This window comes from Podarcis muralis, chromosome 6, assembly GCF_964188315.1.
Source record: "Podarcis muralis chromosome 6, rPodMur119.hap1.1, whole genome shotgun sequence".
NCBI lineage: Eukaryota > Metazoa > Chordata > Lepidosauria > Squamata > Lacertidae > Podarcis > Podarcis muralis.
Genome location: NC_135660.1, coordinates 29,919,512 through 29,944,907, shown reverse-complemented (window position 1 = coordinate 29,944,907; position 25,396 = coordinate 29,919,512). Strand labels below are relative to the sequence as shown.

Here is a 25,396-nt window from a genome sequence, read left to right as displayed (position 1 = left end):
GTGGGGAGGGGAGAAGTTATCTCCACATTTGTGCTATACCAGAGGCCCTCCAAAAAACAATGCAATTGCAAAGACAATCCCCTATTCAGCTCCAACTCCAAGCCCAAGAGGAGGGCTAGAACTTGTGCTTGTTAGATTGTGCTTCCAAGGGGCCTGACGTGGGAACAACTCTTTCCTCCACTGTGGCAAGTTTGAAGCTGGAAAGGGCAGCAGATAATTTTCCTGGTCCTCAGGGTACAGTGCAATGTCAAGGATTACACCTCCACGCATGTGACCTACTAAGGTAAACTAGGATTTGTGGGCTCCTGTTAAGGGCCACACAAGACATGACAGGAACAAAAAAATTTCTTTACATCCATTGCCTTAATGTATGGTGATAAGAATCTACATTTTCCAGCAAAAAGTTTATAGCTGAAAGCAGCTGAACTCTACCTCCTCCCATACCTTACATCCTGAACCCTGCATCCCTTCAGGCTCTTTTCGCCAAGCTTGGCTCCAATGTGAGCCAGGGCCGTGACAAAAGTTCTCCAAACAGCAGTGTGTAGGAAGTTCGATTCCTGGCATCTACATTTTGCGGGGGTAAAAAGTAGACCTTCTTGCTTCCTGTGAATGGGGCAAGTATGCAAACAAACATACTTGGCTGCCTCACCACATATAGGTTAGCACAATTTTATAGTCTCAATTATAACAAATGGGGAAAGTTCTTGAAAAACAGAGAACTCTGAAATAAAATAAGTGATTTTTTTAGTATGGAGATTTTTGAAAGCAGTTGAAAGCACCTTTTGTCAACCCTTATTACAGATGCATTATCTAATTGGACAAAATGCCAGACTGAGCACAGGTTTGAGTGTTATAATGACAACATGCTTCAAACAGAACTCTATTTTTAAGACCCACCTATTCTATCAACAGCAATTTGCTTTAACATATTTTAATCTTGTATTTTTAAATTGTTGTAACCCACCCCGAGACAGCACAATAATAATTGCAACAAAAATACCCTCCTACTGCATACCCTCCTACTGCACACTGAAGTCTTGCCCCCACCACCATAACAAGCAAGTAAAAGACTAGGCCTGTGGTTAGTTTGTGACTAGGAGTTCAACCTTAAATGTGATGGGGATGTGTGCAAAGTTCCAGAATCTATCAGCACTTCTAAAATCCTGCCAACAAACACACCAGCCAGAACAGAAGGGGTGGTGGTGGACTTACCTCTCTTTTGATCTGTTAGTGTGTGTGAAATAGTTACACCAATACCAGACATACAGGATCCAATTTAGGGCCTCTCGAGTGAATGAAAGAACCTTGAATCCAAGGCTGCCTATGTCCTGTCCCAGAAACTCCCATTTTGGGACCACTGGTAGAAAGACCGCCAGTGGTAGATCTAAGTATATGAAGGCATAGCAGGGTCCCTCAATGGCAGATTATGTGTCTCTGCTGGCGAAGCTCTTCCCTACTGAAGAGCCATTGTTATTTCTTTCTAACTCCCTCCAGCCAGATGTGGGGTTCAGAATTGCAAGGCTGCATCACTTACCAACTGGGAAACTCAACAAACACTTGCTGAAATTTCATTTAGATGAATTGGCCACCACCTCTATCAAACAGAGAATGCATCATTATTCAAACTGAAAATGTGAAGCAAACTACAAATATATCTCCTGAAGTAGGCTATTGGGTAACTCACAAAGAAAGAGGCTGAAAGGGATTAGGCAGTGAACAATGGGCTCAAAAACAGAATTGTCACCTTCTAGTAGGACTGCTGCATAAAATATGTTTACACCAATCTGCAATATTTTGCAGTGTCCTTGTTTACAAAATATTTAACTAAGACACAAAGTCTTCAACTTAAACAATATACCTATATCTATTGCTGTCTGACTTGGCCACTCCCTATAACAGGAATCACCAACTTTTTTGGACCAGAGGACAACTTTTGAATTTTGAAAGAGTGATGAGGGTTCCCATAACAAATGAACTGCTGGGGTGAGGTTGTGGTATAACACAAAATGGCTGCCATGGGGAGCATGGCATAACACACAATAGGAGATCACCACCCATGACATCCTTATGTTTAATATGGGAAGCCATCTATGTCCTGCTAGTCCTTACTGTGGAGATCACACAATATTATTTTTTTACAAACACACTGATACTGTCTCTGTCCAATAGCAACAGGAAGCAATCCTCAGCACCAGGGGAAAAATACAAGGTGGCCACCTCACACTGACTCCCATTTCTGAGGCCTCTGCCCTAGGGCACTGGTAAACGCATTTGTTGGCAGCAGGCACCAGGTTAACAATCCCTGCCCTACAGGGAAAAGTTACCACTGTCACTAAAGTCACTGCCTGAGGTGGGTGCAGAAGGAAATCTTGTAGAAAAGCACCACATAAGGAGCCTATGCAGAGGCAGGCAAGAGGGAAACAAACAAGTATGGCTAGGTTTAACCATCACCTAGAGCAGTGTTTCCCAACCAGGGGCCAGGATAATCCAAGGGGGCCACAGGTGAAAATTGTGTAAAGGGGGGGGGGGGGACAGCACGAGGCTAGGAGGCCACAGAGGAATCTGAGAAGTGAAGGGGGGGAACCTTTTTAAAAAAAGAAAGAAAAAAGTTCTGATCGGCTGGCTATCAGCCTGGCCAATCACAAGCGGGTAAGGGGTCGGCTCACCAGGGCCTAGAGCTCCTTTTTGCCATGTGTGTTTTCTTGGATAAGTCCTGGATTGCTTCCGGCGAGAGGGGGCGATCACTGAGGCTCCAATTTTGACCAGTAGAGCCCGCAATCCAAAATCCCCAGGTCAGGTGAGTGCGGTGGTGGCGTGGCAATTGGTGAGCCGGAGCTGCATGTTGCTGCTGCCAGTGCTGGGCCTGACTCTGCAAGATGCAGGGTGCAATCCACCCCAGCGCCTAGCCGAGTGGAGTCATCTGGTGCTGCTGACCAGTAAATAACTAGTGTCTACTCAGAAGAAAGTTGCACTGAATTCAGTGGGCCTTATACCCAGGTAAAGGTGTGGAGGGGATAGTGTTTTATCTAGGCAGCCAGTGCTCCTCCAGATGACAAGATCTTTTTGCACCAGGTCAGCGAGGAGAACTTGCTTTTTAAAATTCTCCTATATACAGAACTCCCTGCACGCCTTTTGGACTTTTATCTGTAAGTTTTCTCCTCTGTGTCAAATAATTGAGATCAAATAAGTGTTGTTTACTTTTTATACTACAGGGAAGATGGATCTTCCTCAGGAGGTTCTGCACTCTCCTTCCTTGGAGGTTTCTAAGCAGAGATTGGATGGCCATCTGTAATGGATGCTTTAGCTGAGTTTCCTTACACTGCGTGGTGTTATACTAGAAAGATGACCCTTGGGGCCCATTCCAGCTCCATGATTCTATGTTTTTCTGCTTCAACAATATTTTATTATGTTCCTATCATGTTATGTAATTGTATTTTGCATAAATAATAAAAATTATAAATAAAACAGGTTCTATTTACAAACAAAACATTTAAAAAGCTACCTTTCTACCAGTAGGATGAGGGGGGCATGGGCATAGTCAGGATTTTATTAGGGGGGCAGGCTTTTGTTCGGCGGGGCAGAACATCATATTTATATTGATTTTTACTTATTGGAGGGGGCAACTGCCCCCGACCCCCCGGCTACACCCATGGGAGGGAAACAAGGTCAGAAGAGGGCCATGGTCAGGAAAAGGTTGGGAAACTGAGCTAGGACACCATGATCACTCTTGGTAGAAGGACAGTTGCATCTTGCCCCAACCATTTCCTAAACTTTCTGAGACTGCATTGCTTTGCTATAGGGGAGAGGTTTTCAGAATCTGTCCAAATTTCTGTTGGAGCAACAGAAGTTTTATTTATTACATCTATATCCTACTTTACTTCATTTGACATTTAACAGACATTAAGATCACATAACAGGCACTGAATTAAAAAGCAGATATTGTGATGAATATAATGACCTGTTCAATTACTATATTGAACTTAGGTCAGTTGATCCCTTAACTCCCAAAGAAAAATATGCTTTCTTTCAGTGTGTTCCCCTATGAATGATAAAGTCAAATAGAAAGCACTTTATAGGTCATTAAGTGTAACCCATCAGATTTTATTAGGGGCTCTTTCACAGGGTTGTATGCTGTTTGTGCACAAGTAGAACAGAAGGCTAGAAGGCCTTCTGGAGTGGATTTTGGGAACAGGTTGGGGGTGTTATTTAAGGGAAAGGAAGGTTAAGGCACAAATGCAAGTCTACTTATGCAACAATTAATTCTGTCCACAAAATTTTACAACCCACTAGCACAAATTCAAAACTTTCACCAACCCAATCCAAAGTCAATATATGGACTAAGTAAGGCTGTCTCAGCATGTGATCAATACTACATTGTACATACTTTATGTATAAACTAGTGTAGATCGTGGTTAATTATCCCCATAATTCAACTATGAATTGTGGGCATCTATCTTTTTGTCATTCCTCTTGATTTTCTAATGCTGCTTTTTTGCTGAATAAGTTGCACCATGCTTGGTACCCATGTACTGAAGATCTTTGCTTCTATCAGTAGCTCAGTGACAACTTCTTGCCTACTGACAGCCTTCAGTCAAATTATTTAGATGCAACCCTTCCCCACGATATTCTAAAGAGCTGAGTTAAAAATATGCTTCCCCCTCCCCATTCCAGGCCAAAACATGAAAAGGTATGCCTCAAGGTAAAAACGTAAGGTTTTGTTGTTTTTGCTTTGTTTTGCTGCTGCTGGAAGTTGGATGGTAAAGAATGGCAGTTTATATATACAGTGGTACCTCGGTTTACGAACTTAATCCGTTCCGGAAGTCTGTTCTTAAACCAAAGCGTTCTTAAACCAAGGCGTGCTTTCCCATAGCAGTGGGGCACTCAATTTACAAATGGAACACACTACACAGGAAGCGGAACATGTTCGGCTACTTCCAGGTTTGCAGCATTCTTAATTCAAGTTGTTCATAAACTAAGCTGTTCTTAAACCAAGGTACCACTGTATATAAACCTGTCTAGAAATTAGCTCCAACTGGTGGGTTGGACTCAGTTCCAGATAAGTCTGATCCAAGGTAGGGTACAAATGCAGTACTACCACAATACATACTCACTTTTTCCCTCCTAAAAAGTAAGGGGAAATGTGTGTGTCTTATGGAGCGAATGCAGGCTGCGCAGCTATCCCAGAAGCCAGAACAGCAAGAGGGATTGCTGTTTTCACTGCGCAGCGATCCCTCTTGCTGTTCTGGCTTCTGAGATTCAGAATATTTTTTTTCTTGTTTTCCTCCTCCAAAAACTAGGTGCGTCTTGTGGTCTGGTGCGTCTTATAGAGCGAAAAATACGGTACATATAAAAACATGCACAAACGCACATATGTAGTAAGGGGAAAAATACAAAGAAACTGGGTCCCCAAATACATCTTTGAGTTAAAGGTCCAAAAATGTTGAAGACTACTGTTAGTTTGCTTTAACAATGGTTATTTTAATTATCTTCAGCTCATGATGTCTATGTACCCTCCCCACTAAGTAGGCATTAAATATAGCTATTTTAAAATATTTTTCTAGAATGAGCCACAATTATGACAACTGCTAACAAAAAACACTTTTACAGGGAAAACAATGTTCTACTTTGTGTGAGAAGGCTGTGTGAACATTCTTCACCCACTAACATTTTATAGGCTCATCTGCAAGAAAGGAAAATGAAAAATGTTTACCCTGACTGCAAACTTTGTTTCTCTCAATCTGTTCAACTCCCATATACAACCAAGTGTTTGATGCATAAATCTCATCATCCAAATTTAAAAGGCTTCAAGAAACACTTGTAATATATGTTTTACTTAGAGAATAATTGTAAAACACTGTAAGCAACTGTCATTGTTGATTATCATGATAGCATCTCCCACTGCTATTCAGGCAGCCAAAACCAACTTTAAGACATTTCAAAATTGACTTGACTAACATGTTGTACTTTCAACAGCTCCTAAGAACACAGCACTTTATTTAAAAACACAGATCTCTTTATCTTCAGAATCTATTACATTGTCATTCAGGGAGTCAATCTTAGCTGAAAAACAGGGTAAATATATAATAAGCAAGTTTTGTTGCTCTTTTGCAGAGTTAATTTTCCTAATCTAACTATGCTGACTTGGAAGAAAACACTAATGGTTTCAATTGGGCTTCTGAGTAAATAGGATTGGGCAGTAATAACTTAAAATATATAAATACAAGTTTAATTTTGAGAATGGAACTGCAGGTTGATCAAATGCTGACGGTGACAGTTGTTAGTTCATTCACATAAACAGGTAGAGCCAGTTTCTTTGTGAAGGCAACAATTATTTGCCACTAGTTTCCTGACTCAAACGCAACAAAAACTTTTGCTCAAGCCTAAAAAACGTACAACCAAACATCTCCTTTTAAGCATATATGTATGTGTATAAACACTCCAGTACTTTGGCAATCAGCAAGTCCTTAAAACAAAAACAAAAACTTTACACGTTACAAAAAACAAACAAACCCAGGCCTTCATCTTGGGTGTCCATTGGCTTTCAATCTTCAGCTGAAACAACTATCGGTCAGGAAAGATATGAGGTAATTTATGCTACAAATCACCTCGAAAATGCTCCCTCCCCGTATGACAACCCCACAGAGCGGGGGAAATGTCATAAAAACTGTCCGTTGTCAAAATCCTTACAATATTCAGCTTCTTTTATTGATACTGGCGAGACAAAAAAAACACAACACAACAAGTTTGAAGTTGATACAGAACTAGTATGACGTTGGACTCTTCGGGCGAGTGTGTGTGTATATGTGTGTTCTTAAGACCTTCACGCAATTTATTGTCATTATTATTATTATTATTTAATAACAGGCGCTGTACTAGGCAGGCCATTGTCAAGGGCCCGAGGGGAAAGCCGCGATCTCCCCAGAGCCCTTTTCCTGGGGCGGCGGCGGGGGGGCCGCCGGGCCCTCTAACCTGCCTCTCCCTTTCCTGGGACGGGAACTTGGGCTCCCCGCCCGCTGACAGCCTCTCCTGAGGGTCTCCCCGGAGGGCCTCCCCTCAGTGCCCGCGGCCCGCTCCCTCCGCCGCCCCACAGACGCCCCTGTGACAAGCCAGGTCGGGCGACGAAGAGAGGGGGCTCCCTTGCACGCAAGGCCGCGGCCGGCGGCTCGTCTCGCCGCCAGGCCCCGGTCCCGGCCCGGCGCCGCGACGTCCCTCTCGCTCCCTCACTCACCGGGAAGGCTCGGATCCGCATCTTGGTGTCCTTCCGGCTGCCGGTCCCCTTGCTCAGGTTCGACATCTTCGGGCCCGGCGGGAGCGGAGCCCCCCTTTCCTGAGGGGCGGGGAGAGGGAAACGGGGCCGGGGAGAAGCCCCCCTCAGGCGGCGGCGACCTTCACTCCGAGGGCGGGCGGAGAGGCGAGGTTGAGGCGAGGCAGGCCCAAGTGGCCGTCTGTACGCGGCGGCGGCGGTGGCGGCGGCTCCCTCAGCCTCCTGCGCCTCCTCCTCCTTCTCCGCCGCGATGGCGGCCAAACATCGCTCAGTGCGCAGGGCCGAACAGGCCCCCCCTCCCCTCACGCAGAGACACAGACAGATCCGGCGGGGGCGGCGGCGGCGCAAGAGAGAGAGGAGGGGAGGGAGGAGGAAAGGGGAGGAGCGCAGTCGGCGGGGAGGAGGGAGGAAGGGGGAGCAGAGTGGGGCCGCCAAGTCTCGCGAGAGCTCCAAACGGCTCCCGCGATAATAGGAGGCGCGCGGGGCGGGGGGGGGTGGAGAGGTAAGGAGTGTTGTCTTTCTTCCCACTGACCCTAGGGAAGCTGGAGGAGGCGGGCGGGCGAGCGAGCGGTGCTGGTGATTGGCGGGTGGTGGCGCGGAGGAGGCGGCGAGTGGGTGGATTTAGCTGTCACGTGCTACGCAGGCGGCAGGAGGCGGCGATTCGGGTTTGCACGTAGTGCGGTTGGTCGTTTGTTTCGGTTAAACCCGCTTTTAACCCGTTGCTTGCCTGGAGGCCTCTCTTAGGAAATCACTCGGGAGGTTTGGAGCGCCCCACCCGCCCCAATTCGCCCTGAGTACCTGGCCAAGGGCGTTTGGCTGGCGGTGGACCAAATGGCGCATCTTCTGCTGGGCCCTCATGTAAAACACACACACATTCGTGGCTGCTGCTGCTGCTGCTATTTCTCCCGTAGAACCAGGGACGGGTGCTTTTGGCTCTTGGGTTACCTCAGACTCCTTATTCTCAGGAGCCCCCGTCAGCATCGATGGTAGTCAGGGATGCTGAGGGATGGCTCAACACTTGGAGGGTCATAGGTTGCCCGCCTACCCCATGTCTCCCACAAGGCATCACTACTTTTATTAGTTATGATACAGCTGTGTTGCATAAGCAAATAGAAAACAAAACTTTCCCCAACCAGGCATACTTCGGAAACGATATTTTATTTTAGCTGTTGACAATACTTGACAATACACTAGCTTTTCTACCATAAGGTAATTACAGAAAACAGAATAATACAAACCAGATGAAGGAGCTGCAGAAAAAGCCCATGCAGGTGACTGGGTGAATTAATCCCAAGAAAAGGAAAGGCAAGATGTTTCATTGGGCAGTGTGTGTACACACACACACACAAATACATAAAGTCAATAAACTAACACAACCTTTAAAATAAACAACAGCTGCATAACAATTTACTAAATAACAATCTACCAAAAGCAGCAGCAACTAATCGATTTATCCGATCAGGTCTCTAAATGCCCACCTAAAAAGGTGTACCTTAACTAGCTGCCGGAAACTAATACAGTGGTGCCTCGCAAGACGAAATTAATTCGTTCCGCGAGTTTTGTCGTCTTGCGATTTTTTTCGTCTTGCGAAGCACGGTGTCGGGAAAGTTTTGGAAAAGCTTCAAAAATCACCAAAGTCTTTAAAAACCTCAAAAAAGGCTACCACAACGCGTTCTATGAGTTGCTCCTCGAAGTCAAGTCGCAACTGTATTAACAGTGTTCATAGGCGCCGACTCCATGGGGCTTGAGGGGGCCCGAGCCCCCTCAAAAATTCGTTTGGGGGGGCTCCGCCCCCCCAATAATCTCCGGCGCCCCTCCAGCAGAGCGCCATCGCCGCCCCTCTCCCAGCCCAAAATGCACAGGGAGGGGCGGGCTGCATGCCTCCTGCCCTCCCTCCCGAGCAAAAGCTCCACCCAATTTCCTTTGGAGCTGATTAATAGGCGCAGCACGCTCTCCCCTATTCACTCACGAGGAGGCGGCGCCACTTTATTTGCATATTCATGAGCTTATTTATTATTCATGAGCTTTCCCGGCCCCCCCCCCAATATTTTTTATAAGTCCGCGTCCCTGACAGTGTTAAGAAAAAGGAAACAAACTTGCAAGACGTTTCCGTCTTGCGAAGCAAGCCTATAGGAAAAATCGTCTTGCGAAGCAGCTCAAAAAACAAAAAACCCTTTCGTCTTGCGAGTTTTTTGTCTTGCGAGGCATTCGTCTTGCGAGGTACCACTGTAGAAGGGGTTCTCCGTAGAGGGGAACTTTCACGTGCAGGGGGCTACCACTGAAAAGACCCATGTGGCCCCACACCATGTACTTCATCCTGCACAGGGACAATGAGGAGCACCTCATCTGCTTCAAATGCACTTCTCCATAGTTTGAGATCATCATCAAAAGCCTTTCTCCAGGTTTTTCCACCATCTAAAGATGTTGTGGGAGCCCACCAGGGAGAGGGACTTTGTCAGCTGTGGCACCCTAATTTTAGAAGCTCACCTGGTGCCCATTCTGATTTTTCCAGCTTCAAGTGAACTTGCTTTGTTTTATTCTGATTGTTTTGATAGTATTTTTAATGCTACTTTTACCAATTTTCCAGTTTTAGCTTATTTCTATTTATGAGTTATCCTACAGTGTTTTTAATATTTTATGATAAGCCATCCAGATAGCGTGCTTGAAGGGAGGGGTATAAATCTTAATTGTAAACTCTGATTGGCAGCTTCCATGGATGCAACAGGACTTTGTCTTCACTCTCATCATGTCTGCTTGAGCCTTCTGCCTACTGCTGTTTGTTCATGCACATTCCCCAAATAATTTTTCAAACTTCTCCTGTTTTTGCACAAAATTTAAATGATCGCACCCATAGAACATTAGTCTTTCACAGATGTCAAGATCATAAAGTACCAAAATTTCATCCAGTGTAAGTAGAAACCACATATAGCATATATACAGGTCAGCTTGCCTTCATTTGTCATGCTTGCAATAGGCTTTATACTGAGACTGAAAAACAGGTTGTTATTCATTTCAACATGCTAGTGTAGAGCTAAAAGGTTTAGGTCTAAAGATAAATGAGGTGTTTACTGAGTGCCAGGTGCAAAATGAAATCCATAATATGGTAATACATTTATTAAAACAAAATGTCAGGAAATAGTACTGCTGTACTATTTTGGACTTTTTCCCCTAATAGACCAACATGGCTGCATATGTTTTTTTCTCCCAGTGACTGGGAACTTAAGAGGGCTGAAATTTGCATTGAAATTCAGAATATAATATATGTATGATTCATGGACTGGATATGACACATGTAATTTATGTATTATATTTTGTATTTGTTTATATGTATATATAATGATAAACCAATAAAAATTCATTTTGGGGGAAAAAATGAAATTCAGAATGTGAAAATTGTTGGAAGTCAACAGTATTATTCCATATGCACATTGATACTTTGCAGTATTGAAAGAAGGCTCTCATAAATGTTTTGAATGGTGTCGCTAAGAACAACAGCAAATCCATATTTTTGTCAGTTTGGAGTTGGATAATTTGTGAAATGAAGTGAAATGATAAGAAAGGATTGTAGGCCTGTTTCAGATATATATCAGTGCTAAGACACTTTGGAGATGGTATGAAATTTGAAATGATGGAATTGAATTATGAAGGCCCTTTTCCAAAAATTACAGTTTGTCATGATTATAGCAAATAGGTTTCAAGAGGGTTTTTGCAACTGATACAACAGAGGCTGTTTTAGTTCAATCAGTGCAGCAGCACTGGGTGTTGGGCTGCAGGGGGCACCACAACAATGCTGTAGAATGGAGCCTGAGAGGTGGGGGGGGGGAGCACCAAATTTTAGCATTGCTACTGAAATTTCAGAGCCCAAAGTCCACTACTGGATATAACCTCTGAAGTCACATGTTTATACCAGTTGTACCCAACTAAGTGAGTCATATCCATTATTTTCAATGTGTCTACTCAGAGTAGGAGTAACATTGGATACAATGCACTGTAGCCATATATCCTATTATGTTGAAAGTCACTTCTGTGACAGTCAGTAGGCTGTCAAGAATACACCAGTGATCAACTTTGTTTTCCTGTAGTTCAAAATATCTGGAGGGTACCATGTTGTGGAAGGCTAAACTAGAGTGAGATGATAGGGCCAGCTTTTTGTACAAGGCAGAGAGAGTGACATCCAGCAGATTTGAGCTCCAGTACCAATTATTTTAGACAATAAGAACTTTGTAAATAAGCAGCCTTCAGGCTTGTGAAGATGGATAGGTATGCATCATATTATTCACATGTGCAGCATTGACTGCAGTGAAAACATTATTTTGCCTGAAGTGAAATGTATATTTGAGTGTTTGTAACTCAGCATTGTTCATTACACATATACAAAGTCTGGCTTCCTGTTATTTGAATCTGAGGGTGCATATTCAAGATCACACCTCCGATGTCTGCTTTAAATAACTCATAATAACTAACTACCTCTGCCTGGTTTCCTGTTTGTTATCACAAATGTGAATCAGAATCTCCTCATAACTTATAAGCATACATTGGAAGAGCAGGAGGAATTCCAGCCCTTTCCCACCCTTCAATTACTCTGGTTGATGGGTTATGGATGCAAAGGTCTAGCAAAACTATGTTAAGGGAGCATGACTCTACAGTTTTTGTGACCTTGTACATTCTTTTCGGCTGTGTACATACTGACCCGTTTGTAGCGCAACAATCTATTTTATTTTCATTCCAGAATTGCTCATGCTTGTCCTCAGCATGCTGCTTTCAACCTAGATAAATTCTAGATTCTGTGGTCCATGAAGGTTTGGTTACTTGGTACACATTTTAAAAGCCTCCCTTGATTAGGTTACCCATGCCTCTTCCTCCCTACACATGCCCCAGGTGAATCAAGAATGAAGTAGTGATGGTGATCTTGGTATACACCCACCCACAACATCATTGGGCAGCTGTGGATGCACAACCCCCCAATTGCCAGGATATCCTACATGATCTGTTTCAAACTCCTGACCCACCAGTGGAAGAACAATGATCCAAATCTCATAGCCTAAATACACACAAATAGAAAATCACAGTTGCAGAAAGTAAACAAACAGTATATTGCAACCAACAGGTCACACCAAGCTGGCACACCTCAACTGAAACTGCTCTGTATGCCATGCAATAGAACTATAAGTATTATTTTGCAGAGATTGCATATCATGCTCTTATTAGTGCCACCAAAAAAGGCATCAACATAACAAGCTGCTAGACAGCTTGCCTCCACACTGGAATTTTGATAATGTGCTGTGGGCACCAGGCTGGGGTCATGGGGTTATGGCATAATACCTGCCCTATCTTAACAAGTGGATGCCATCTACCCTCTGAACCGTATTTAAGCCAGGCTGCTTGGAGTACAGCAAGACTAGTACCAGAAACCTAATTGTCAGTTGACTTGTTTTGCTTTGTATTTATGTACTCAAGAATAGATTGTTAAGGGATTTTTATGTAATATGGAATTTATACTGTTTTTGCCGCATGGTTGATTTTTGTCATCTTTTAATTTAACCATCATCTTCTGTATTTTGCATGTTTCTGAGTGCTCTGTATGTTGATGCTTTGAACGTTTGCAGTAGGACACAGCTCATTGTGGAAAAGTGGCATATGACTAAATCAAACAAAAAGACAGGACTACAGAATTGTGTGGACATGCCCCCCCATCAACCCCAACAATGAGGGAAAAGGCAGCCGCCACCACACACAATCAGAAAGAGAAGCTTTTTGTACGTCTCCTCAGTTCAGAAGAGATGGGAGGGCAGGTGTCCAATTCTGGCCACCAGTAAAGTGTGTACATGTTTAAGGGACATGTTCAATGGAGAAGAAACTGACTCAGTGCAAACAGGAACTGAGCAGGAAGAGCAAAATATTTTTGAGTGGATATTTACTAAGATCTTTCATAGGTACCATAGGGGGTAATGGTGCCTGTGAATGCTGCATTGGTGATACCTGTAATATGCTAAGCAGTTCTTCCCTATCACATTAATTATTTTCATTTTCTCCATTTTGTGCTGTCTTGCAATTGTTCTTAGAAAATGATATATAAGAATATATTGTTTAACAAATGCATTTAGATTGCAGTCCTGTACATACGTACCTGGAAGCAGGATCCCTTGAGCATTGTGGAGCTTACTTTTGAGTAAACATGTATATGATTTAATTGTCCTCCTTCTGCTGTACTGTGTGGCAATTTTTTTGGGTACCCCATATATTGAATGGCTCTGACCCTATGCAGGCATAGGCAAACTCAGCCCTCCAGATGTTTTGGGTCTACAACTCCCATCATTCCTGACCACTGGTCCTGTTAGCTAGGGATGATGGGAGTTTAGTTCCAAAACATCTGGAGGGCTGAGTTTGCCTATGCCTGGAATAGAGCAATAGAAACATTAAGACATGTTGTTTTCAAATGGTACTTTTCCAGAGATGGGTGAAACAAATTTTTCACTCCCATTCTACTAAAATATCCAGGAAGGACTTGTGAATTATAAATTGGCCTACGTATTGGCTGACACAAATAAAATAATAACAGTAACAGTTGCTAGATTCCTCTTTTCTGCTGCAAGGGATTTTCTTAGGTTAATTGTATATTAGTTTGTTTCTGTATAACTGTTGGAGTTTTATGACTTTTGAGTTTCAATTTGTTTTCATCAGTTCTGTGACCATGTAATAAAAGTTATTGTTCTCAAAAATGCATAGAATTGTGCTGTTAGTTTCTCAAGAAATGTTGTTACCATTATGCATGTACACTTTGGGACACTTTGACAGTAGCTATGATCTCCCCCCTTTACAGATTGTAGATATTTTTGTGCACAAATGTCACTTTGAAAAGAGACACTATAAAAATCCCTTTACCTAATTTTCAGCATCATATATGTCAAATCACAAAACAGCTGTAAATGTGCAATTCACTTCAAGTTTCAGTCCCCTGGGCAAATGAAAATGTTGCATCAAACACAGTGGGACTTACATCCACGAAAGCATGTATAGGCTGATGCTCCAACTCTGATAGATCCAGTTGGAGATGTATATGTATACACAAATCTGTGCTAGATGGTATATATCATCTTTATTGGTACCTCATGTCCTGGTTTTATTGACTTAATTCAACAAGCCAAGCTGAAGAAAAACAGCATCCTCCTTGTTCTACCAGATCTTGTTCTCCTAGGTGTCTACCATATCCTAAATAATCCCTGGTGGCTCGCTGCCATTTCGTATACCTTGAAAGGAAAGGCTTAAGATCACAAGGATGTTATAATTACACCATGACACACTTTTAAAACAAGTCTAGCTGGAGAAAATCTGTAGCACTGAAACAGATGGGTGGAGTTTGCCTCTTGGTGTCCGCATGCCATGTTCTACGACTTCCTCACACAGGTGTTTCTATTCCCTTCCTACTTCCTAGCTTAGCCTCAGCAGCCGTTTAGACATGGTTTACTATGCCCATGCCAAATAATGCAGCAAAAGCCAAGCAGCAGATATTTCTGCTGGACAGGTGGCTAAGCTGTCAGCAGCGGATAGGGTTGAAGAACATCTCCCAACCACAGAGAAGGAAGAAAATATACTTCTTGACTTCAGCAGGGTGGCCCAACCCAGGATTTCGCTCCCCAAATAGTGTAGGAATATTGGGGTACAAGAGGGAATTTTTGACACCACTTGGGGCTGTCTCCAGGACCACTTTTTGTTGCTGGATTTATTGTGGCGTTTGCTGGCCTGTGGTCAACTTCCGAGTGTTGCTTCTGCCTGTTCAGCAGAATTATTTCAAGCTTCTATCTAGTGCAGTTGAAGACATCAGTTTGCCAGGACAGAGAACTGTAAACAAACAACTAGCTTATCATAATGCATTGGTGCCACTGCTCATTTAAGGACTCGCCCATCTTATGTTTACATCACAAAGTTGTCCTTCAAGGAAGCCTTTTAATGACACACCTACACATGAAAACACATCACTGCTAGAGTCTACATGAAGTTAATGCTGCATCGTTTATATATTCTAAAGATCCAATGCACATGGTTAATTAGAAACCTGGATGAACTGGAAGGCTATTTGCAAAGGCATGACCTATCATGCAGTACAACTGTGAGGGCAATGTGCCATAGAAAGATTTATGAATCCATTGATTGCTTGGCTGATAACTAAAGCTACAAACCTATGAGCACTTACCTGGTTGTGTTTATTTACAATTACATAGGCGGAACAAAGGAGGAAATCTAATACAGTGGTACCTTGGGTTACATACGCTTCAGGTTACATACGCTTCAGGTTACAGACTCTGCTAACCCAGAAATATTACCTCGGGTTAAGAACTTTGCTTCAGGATGAGAACAGAAATTGTGCTCTGGCGGTGTGGCGGCAGCTGGAGGCCCCATTAGCTAAAGTGGTGCTTCAGGTTAAGAACAGTTTCAGGTTAAGAACGGACCTCCGGAACAAATTAACTTCTTAACCCGAGGTACCACTGTACATAGTTTCAGTTTTCCTACAGAGAAGTCTACTTCTTCAACTTTATTTTATTTTATTTTTTGCATTTATATCCCACCTTTTTCCTCCAAGGAGCTCCCAGATTGGGAGCCCCCATGGCTGCTTCTTGAGGTATAACTAGTCCTAAGCATATGATTAGAATGCTAAGGGACGCAGGTGGCGCTGTGGGTTAAAGCCTCAGCACCTAGGGCTTGCCGATCGAAAGGTCGGCGGTTCGAATCCCTGCGGCGGGGTGCGCTCCCATTGCTCGGTCCCAGCGCCTGCCAACCTAGCAGTTCGAAAGCACCCCCGGGTGCAAGTAGATAAATAGGGACCGCTTACTAGCGGGAAGGTAAACGGTGTTCCGTGTGCTGCGCTGGCTCGCCAGATGCAGCTTGTCACGCTGGCCACGTGACCCGGAAGTGTCTGCGGACAGCACTGGCTCCCGGCCTATAGAGTGAGATGAGCGCACAACCCTAGAGTCTGGCAAGACTGGCCCGTACGGGCAGGGGTACCTTTACCTTTACCTTTATCACGTAGCATAGGAAACCACTATTGAAACCATTAATTGAAAGCAACTTACCGGTAATATACGACAGAGGAAACTGTTGCTTGAAGTACAAGTTAACAGCTCCCACCTAAAATTTACTCTCTCGTATGTAGTAATTCAGGTCAAGGCATACATGTTTAAAATTAATTGTTACGTCTTCTGTGCATTGTACAATTATTTTTGTACATGCACACCTTGACCTGAATTAAGGTATGCATATTTAAGTTTGATTGTACAATGGACAGAAGGCATGACAATTAATTACAAACATGACTGTGAGAAGCAAAAGTACAAGCAAGATGGAAAACTTTCAGACATGGGGACTCCATGTACAGATCTGTTTGCATAAATGAATGAACACACTGGGTTGGTCTGCACTGCCAGCCACACATTCCACTGCTGCTTCCACTCCCCATATTCCTATAAAGTAAGTATTGTTTTGTTTTATTATGGTTTGTTATGTCTTGTTTGATGGTGTTCCTTGTTTCTATTAAAAATTCAATAAAAACCTATAAACAAATGGAAAAAAATGTCCAGTATATAACATTGAGATTGGACATCTCAATATACCTGAGTATATAAAGTTTGGTTAGCCTGGTTAAAACCAGTCAGGTGACGTGATCTCTTTACCATTAAATGCTGAAACTGGATGAACGGGTGCCTTCCCTATTCATAAATAATCTCTCACTCGCAAATGTCATTTAATTTAGCCCTCCATGTTAATTAGGAATATTATACACCTCCTGCCAGTCCTTTCATTTCCCTCTTTGAATTGCTAGCCTACTTTAAGGACTTAATATTTCCCATAATGCAGTGGAATCAAGGTGCTTGCCAACCCCTTTAAGAATTCCCAGGAACTAACGCTGAAACAGAAAGGAAGTTGTGGCTCAATTTATGTTCCATTTAAAATATTTTTACACTCGTTCCTCTTTAAGCTCCTCTAAGCTCTGTGTTGGTATCCATTAGATGTAACAAGCTAAGGCTCTGTTTTATCTATATGTAGTGTAAACTCAAGCTGTTCCTCAGTGCATCAGGTTAGAGTGCCTTGTTAGGGGTTTGTAGTTTAGCCTTTTCTGACCTTCTCAGGGAGAGCCTATTTAAAGTGCTGGTTTTGATCTATAAATCTTTACACAGCTTCAGATCTCCTGGATCTGAAGGATCACCTTTTCCCATATGTATCTACTCAGGCCTTAAGATCATCAACATAGGCCATTCTATGAGTGTTCCTTCACTCTTGACATAACAGAGAGAGTCTATGAGGCTTTTTTCAATAGTGGTCTCCCAGTGGGAGAATGCTGTCATTAAAGAGGCTCATCTGGAACCTATAGTAATTCCCCCCCCCCTTTTTTTTTACTATGTTGACATTTTTATCAGTGTTATCATTTAAACTACAGTGGTACCTCAGGTTACATACGCTTCAGGTTACAGACTCTGCTAACCCAGAAATAGTGCTTCAGGTTAAAAACTTTGCTTCAGGATGAGAACAAAAATCGTGCTCCGGCGGCGCGGTGGCAGCAGGAGACCCCATTAGCTAAAGTGGTGCTTCAGGTTAAGAACAGTTTCAGGTTAAGTCAGACCTCCGGAACGAATTAAGTACTTAACCTGAGGTACCACTGTACTGATCTCCATACCCCCCCCCCTCACCCTTGTATTTGCTCTTCATTTGTTTGCTTGTCTGTTACATTTATATCCCACTTTTTCTTCAAGGAAAACGTGTGTTCCATTTTCTACTGAAAACACTTAGAAACTCTCCCCCAAATGGGAAATCCCAATAAGCCAGGATTCCTGCTGGCGGGGGGGTTTCTAAGTGTGCCTAATAGAACACACTTAAAAGCCCTCTTCAGACCTTCAGCTTGATCACACAATTTCAGGCAAATCCCTTAACACAGCATCCTAATCACCTCTCTTTTAAGTGGTGACCGTAGTCTTCTTTTTAATTCCACCCTTCTCTGCAAGATGTTTCAAGACCACATACAGATATGCTATAGTGCCTGCATTTCATAGTCCTCAGTCATTCTGTCTCTGGAGTAATCCAATTTACTTAACAACGCCACGGTTAAGAGGTTTAGGGATAGTAGCCCCAGCCTGACCAATGACTGGTTGTCACAGGTAATATTATTGCAAAACTTAAACCTGAGCAACATTGAGTAAGATTCTAGCGGAAAGAATTGTGGGGAAGCTGAACAGCTGTTGCGGGGCAACCTTTAAGGGAAGTAACACTAAAAGAAACCCTGAAGGAAATGATTCTGAGTTATGTTTGTGGAGTCTTGCCCAAGGAATGATCAGAGGGCTGCTGAGTCAGCTTTAACTGAGAGTGATTCCTCTGTAGTCTTTAACCCAGAGCAGAGAAGGAACCCCAGGGAGTACTGAAGGAATCTAACACATGAATCTTTCTAACATGGGGTGGGGGGTGGAATACAAACTCGCCAAACCAACTCCAGCTGTTGATTGCTTTTATAGCTGTGTTCACATTAATGCGTGCAGACACCCATTAGTTATTTCTGTAGAAGATGAGCAAGGAGGACACAGCTTTCCTCCTATACTGTTCACAAACCTTTTAAGAACATGAATATACAAGAGGAAACCAGCAAGACAAATAGCCCCAGCCCCAAACAGGAATAGTCTTGTGCAGGACTCCAGCTGGGCTGGAACAGTAGCTTTGGAATGCTGTTGAGGGTTTGCATGGAAGGTTTCAGAAGGTGGAAAAGGATAAAGGATCTTTCCCCTCCTCGTGCCAGACAATGCCAGAGAACCAAGCCTCAAGAACCGAGTGGGAGTGGGGGGTCTAGAGAGTGGGGAGTTACTAGAGGGAATAATGATGATTCCATTTCTTTTTAAGCCAGGAAACTGAGACAAAGGAGTGCATGCTGTGTCAATGTTTTGGAAGCACCTTTCTTTTTTATATAGAAGAACTTGCCATTGCTTGCCCAACGTAGGTACTCAAAACATGTCAGACGATTTAATCATGCCAATGAACTGTTTCAGGTTCACCTTTCTTGGCCCTATTCAGTGGTAACATTAGGTCATTAGGAGTTTGGGGGCAAGGTGGCATCTGCACGCTGGTGACACTCAGCTCTGTTTCTTGATAACATCTGAATCAGGAGAGGCTGTGTGGGCCCTGGATGCTGTGGTGGGCTGGATGAGGGAAAATAAGCTGAGCTTGAATCCCGACAAAATGGAGGCACTGTGGGAGGGTGGGTCCTGGGTTTGAGAAATTGGTCAATTGCCAGCCCTGGAAGGGGTTGCACTCCCACTGAAGAAGCAGATACGCTGTCTGGGGTGCTCCGGGACGAGAGGTGGGACCAGAGCTAAAGGTAGGTGAAGCCATCTCATTGTTTTACTTTTCTCTTTCCAATGCCTTTATCCCTTTCTTCTCACCTCCCTTTGTTTTTGGTACCCCATAGAGTCATACCTCGGGTTAGAGACTCTTCAGGTTGCGCATTTTCGGTGCGCAGATGCGGCGCTGCGGGTTGCGAATGCTGCGGGTTGCAAACGTGCCTCCTGCTTGGATCACATCCGCAACCCAAGCATCCACTGTATTTCCACCCCCCTCCTTGCCACCTGCATGAAATTAGTCCAAGGATTTATAGCCCTCAGAATTCTGGTTGGCCACCTGTGTGGTTATATAAAATAATAAAATGGGTCTATGTACTAGATTTGCACAGAATCCTTTGCTTTAAAAAAAGATACCCATTTGATGTGTGTTTTATAATATTCCTGTAGTTATGAGGTATAAAACATTAAATACAAGGCCTCTTAACATGCACCATTTTTAGCAATTTCATGTATCCAAAAGACAACCTTTAGAATCTGTTAAGAATTTTCTTCTGTCTCCAGATCTGCTACAGAAATCTGATATGGAGCCCCTGTCAATTTTCCCTATTATCTTTAGAATAGTGTGCCAATATTAATCTTTTAAAAATTACATACTGCTTTAAATTACATACCACTGTACAGTCTGTGCAGAGCAGTACACCTTCAGAACTTATTTTCTCATATTGAGATGTACTTTATATGTATAGTTGAGTAGCATGGCCAACCAGGAAGATTCCTCCATATGAAGCACGTTTTAAAAAACAACAACAACCACCACCAGCACCTGCTATATGATTAAACTATAGTGAGATGAATACTTTCTCTCTCTATGTGTCAGCAGTGAATAGCAGTTTGATGCCAAGGTGAGTATAAGTTTTGTCACAGAATTGCTTTGAATTGTCCTGGAAGTGAAACGTGTCAAATAAAGGGAGAGTAGCTGTCAGAATTCCAATTGAGGTGCTTTGCTAGAAATGGTTCGGAGAAAATATTCCCTTACAGCTCTGGTCTTCAGACCTACAGACTGAAATGTTTAGAAGATGAACTGCTGAGATAGTTGGACTATCGGGAGTAACTATTATGCCTTTACAGATGACTCTGTCTAGCAGAAATTTTTCTATCCCTGCAACATAAATGCAAGGGGTGAGTGGGTGGTGGGTGTGTTGGGTGAGAGAGAAAGATAAAGCCTGCATTCAAATGAGGGATATAAGAACACAGGAACTGCCTTATTCGGAGACAGACCTGAATAGCCTTCTCCTGTTGTGCCCTGCTGCTTCATTGAATTCTGTTAGGCAAACATGCACGGTTCGTCTTGTGTTTTGTAAGATGTGCAGGAGGCAGTGATGGCCCCCAGCTTTGGTGGTTTGAAAGGTGATCAAATTCATGGGGGGAAAGGCGTCTCCTGGTACGCCTCGCGGAGGACCTTATGGTCCAGAAACAATAATACTTTGGAAGTCCCGGGCCTCAAGGAGGTTAGACTGGCCTCGACCAGGGCCAGAGCCTTCTCAGCCCTGGCCCCAGCTTGGTAGAATGCTTTGTTGCAAGAGACCAGGGTCCTGCGGGATCTGACATCTTTCCGCAGGGCCTGCAAGATGGAGCTGTTCCGCCAGGCCTTTGGTCCGGGCCCAGTCTGATCCCCTCCCTTCTTCCTTCTTCCCTCTTTCTATGGGACCCTGTATGTAAGTGACGTCTTGGCTCCTTCTGTCGACCCACATGGGACCAGCATGGGTGGCCGGGCCTGGTGAACATTTAATATTCCTTACCCCTGCGGTTGTGATTCGTGGGTTCCCACCTAATTTTATTTTGATTTTAAATGTGATTTTGAACTGTATTTTAATCAATCGTTTGATTTTGTGTTTTTAAGGTATTATATATTTGGTGTTAGCCGCCCTGAGCCTAGTCTTGGCCGGGGAGGGCGGGGTATAAATAAATTTATTATTATTATTATTATTATTATTATTATTATTATTATTATTATTTGACCACTCTTTCTGTGCGCTCTTACGGTTCAAGTGGGCTAGTGGAAGGGCTGGCATTTATTTAATGGACATGGGGTATATTCTGGCCAGGATCCTATGTTTTCACTCTATGAATGGAATGAGAGACTTGCACTCATCAGAGGACTTTGTGTTGAGAGTCAAAATTAAGGATCCAAACCTAATCTGGATATAAAAAATAAAATAGGCAGGCAGTTAAAGAAGTTGGCACTCTCGCCTTGGTTTTAGAGCTGAAACTTTCACTGTCTTAACTAATGTGTGTGTATGTTTGCATGTATATGCAAAAGCATCTTATGATTCTATAATCAGTTTAGATTATTGCATTTAAAACTGTATCTCTCCCTGCTTCTTGCTTTGGTTCTTGGTACAGTGGTACCTTGGTTTAAGAACAGTCCGGTTTAAGAATGATTCGGTTTACAAACTCTGCAAAACTGGAAATAGTGTCTTGGTTTTAGAATTTTACCTCGGTCTAAGAACGGAAACCGAAGGGTGGAAGGGCACTGGCAGGGGGAGGCCTCATTAGAGAAAGCACGCCTCAATTTAAGAACAGTTTTGGTTTAAGAATGGACTTCCGGAACGGATTCAGTTTGTAAACCGAGGTACCACTGTATTTGGAACCTAAATATTTAGAAATAGGCATTCTATTTTCTACTCAGGCTACACATCTAAATGTGCACTTGGAAGGAATGCCCTCTAGTGGTAAAACTGAAGATATTACACTATCAATATGGTCCTGCTGTATCAGAAACACACACACACACACACACACACACACACACACACGGATAGGCTAAAATGATTGTTCTAAGTGTTTAATTTTAGCTTCAGTTCATGCAGGTTTTGCCTTCTTGAAGTAGAGCTATTCAACCAGGAATCAAAACATTTCCAGAAGGATTTCATGGAGGAAGTAACCACACAGTGTATCCATCCATTTGGAAATGTTTTGTCTCTTACCAATTATCTTCAACGTCTCAGAAAGATATGCAGGTCACCTGGATAAAAAACAAATGAACACAAAGGGCCTCATTTTGCAGTTGCCTCTTTAGTGTCCTTGCCAGCCTGGGATTCAAGAGGCCTTAACTAGGGTTGCTATATTTCAAAAAATAAAAACAAGGGCACCCTGAAAGCTTATTTTTTCTTTTTTGGAAAGTTGCTGACAAACCCCAAAGTCAGTTTTTCGATTGACTTGCCTAAGCTCCAGGAAAAAGCACCACCTTCCAGATATTTCACCTAGATGTCAATTCTGCCTTTGAAATCCCGGTAAGGTCCGGGGAAATCTGGAAAATGTGGGGAAGATCCAGCATTGCAGACTCCCATGCTGCCACCATGGCCACAACTGCATCTGTCTTCAACACATATTGTGTGCGTTAGTTGGCACTGCTACATGTACCCATAACTGTACAGTGTACTAACATCAACATAGCCTGAGATGAATAACTGAAACCATGAAAAATATTGGGGGGTGGGGTGGGGATTGTGTGATATAACGAGAATGAAACACTTATCCAATGAATGGATGTTTTGAGAGCAGACTATGGACTGCATGGGTTGGCTTACCTCCAGATCTCACATGCAGAGGTTTTGTGTGCATATTCACATTGCCCACAGGGAAAATGCTTTGCTTGGCATGCAGGTTTCATTGCTGGATCATGTCCACACCATTGCCAGATCTATTGCTGCCTTGCTGATGAACTAAGAATCTTTTTTCTTAAACAGCCAAATGAATCACTCTATTTTCTATGCTTCAAACCATAATGGGAAAGCATGTGGAGCTGCACTTTATCATAGCCCAGACGCTTACAAATTACACAGTCCATCTTCAGTTCAGGGAACACAGCAGCCTTTTCCAAAAATAAAATCCTCAGATGCCAGGCATGAAATTACTCCAAAATTCAGCGCTACTTGGATATGCCAATGTCCCTTCTGCAAATGCTGCTCATGCTCAAAGCTGGATATTCTCTCTTTTAAAAAGAAACAGTTACGTATTTTGTTACTGAAATAATGAGGAGTACCTGCAACAGAAAGCAAACAGCACTTTAAAAAAACAAATCAAAAACACACTGATGTCTAATAAATTCTTCAGAATATGAATATAGGAATAAATGGAATGTGAAAGATCCCTGTCTTCATTGTTAACTGTGGCTGAAAATGGTGAGTTGTAGTGCAATTACATATTTTGGATCTAAAGAGAGTGTCTAGGGACAAATTATCATTAGTATCTTTTAAAAAAATGTGTAGTGTAATACCATGCTTACTTTGAAGTAAATCCCACTGAGTTCAATGGACTCAAGGCTACAATACTAGCCCCACTTGCCTGGAAGTAAGCCCCATTGAATTAAGTAGGACTTACTTCTGAGTTGGACATGGCAGGGCTTGCACTGTAAGACTTGTAGAATCTGAATAATAATTATGTGCATTTTCCAAAGTAGCAATTGAATTTCCTCTACTAGATTTTTCATTAAGGGTTTAAAGAGAAAACATCTTTCAAGTTCAGTATTAGTTTCGCAGCTGATTGATCTGCTCATTTAGGATGATGCATTTTCATATTATCTACAAAAGACAAGGAGTGTGAGGAAGAAACATAAGCCGCTTGGCAAAATATGGATTAAGAAGGACCTAGTCATATCTGTTCATGGTCAAGGTTAGCTAGCATTCATTTTAGAGAGCCATTTTAGAGAGCCAGTGTGGTGTAGTGGTTAAGAGCGGTAATCTCATAATCTGGGGAACCGGGTTCGCTTCCCCGCTCCTCCACATGCAGCTGCTGGGTGACCTTGGGCCAGTCACACTTCTTTGAAGTCTCTCAGCCCCACTCACCTCACAGAGTGTTTGTTGTGGGGGAGGAAGGGAAAGAAGAATAATGTTAGCCACTTTGAGACTCCTTAAAGGGAGTGAAAGGCGGGATATCAAATCCAAACTCTTCTTCTTCTTCTTTACAGCAATTTTGAACCATGAGAATCATTGTGATTCTTACCTAAGAACATAAGGCAAGGGTGCTGGATCAGACCAATGTCCCATCTGGGCCAGTCACACTGGCCAGTCAGATGCCTGGGTGAAGCATGTTAGCTGGAGCCAAATAGCACTCTGTCCATCTGCAATTCCCAGCAACTGGGATGCAGAGGCACCCTAACTCTGACAGTGGAGGTAGAACAGGAGCCATTGATGTTTATCTGTGAATTATTTTTTCCTGGGGTTTGTTGGCAAAGTCTGAAGGACTATGATGCAACCTTGCCTGAAGCTAAGCAGATACAGATCTGCTTTGTGTCTGGATCTGAGAAGACTTGGGTCCTATTATCACAGCAGAAAAGTACAACAAATAACTCAGCAGGTTTGGCTTTTGTTGTTGTTGTTTACTTTCTGCGGTTGAGACATTCTAGTTCCACATGCATACGTTCCTTTGAGACCACTGAAACCTCATGACAAAAACAAAACGTGCAGAGGTTTTGCACATTTTCATGGTGAAGTCTCTTTGCAAATGCATCTAGGTTAGGGAGGAGGATAAGCAGCCCTCCCATTTTCCCAGCTTATTGAAAGCACTCCAAGATGACCACTGAAGAGCGTTTCTGAGGTTCATGGGGGACTCAGCCCCTGTGGGAAAATGTGCTACTATTTCTCCAACATGGCAGAGCCACCCTTCAGCATGAATTCTGTCGCGGCAATAACCAGAAAGTGTCTTGGGAACATAGGAAGCTGCCTTATACCAAGCCAGACCACAGGTGCCATTTCTGTTGTCTTTTTGGTTACTACTGAAGACTTTTTGGTTACTACTGAAGTGTCCTCGAAGCTACAAA

General features: G+C 43.1%; 2 protein-coding genes across 3 annotated transcripts in view; both read right to left on the bottom strand.

The window, feature by feature from the left end:
• The window catches only part of CUL3 (cullin 3), a 45,749-nt gene extending 38,101 nt beyond the window's left edge, over nucleotides 1-7,648 (bottom strand). Inside the window, exon 1 of one of the 2 annotated variants that reach the window (XM_028731081.2) lies at nucleotides 7,229-7,648. In XM_028731081.2, coding sequence (XP_028586914.1) covers nucleotides 7,229-7,294 — 66 coding nt within the window. In that variant the 5' untranslated portion in view covers nucleotides 7,295-7,648. The remainder of the gene's footprint in view (nucleotides 1-7,228) is intronic. The other variant, XM_028731083.2, reaches the window with a different exon arrangement.
• SERPINE2 (serpin family E member 2) overlaps nucleotides 1-25,396 on the bottom strand; it is a 230,477-nt gene that overhangs the window by 177,890 nt on the left and 27,191 nt on the right. The gene's annotated exons all lie outside the window — the stretch shown is intronic.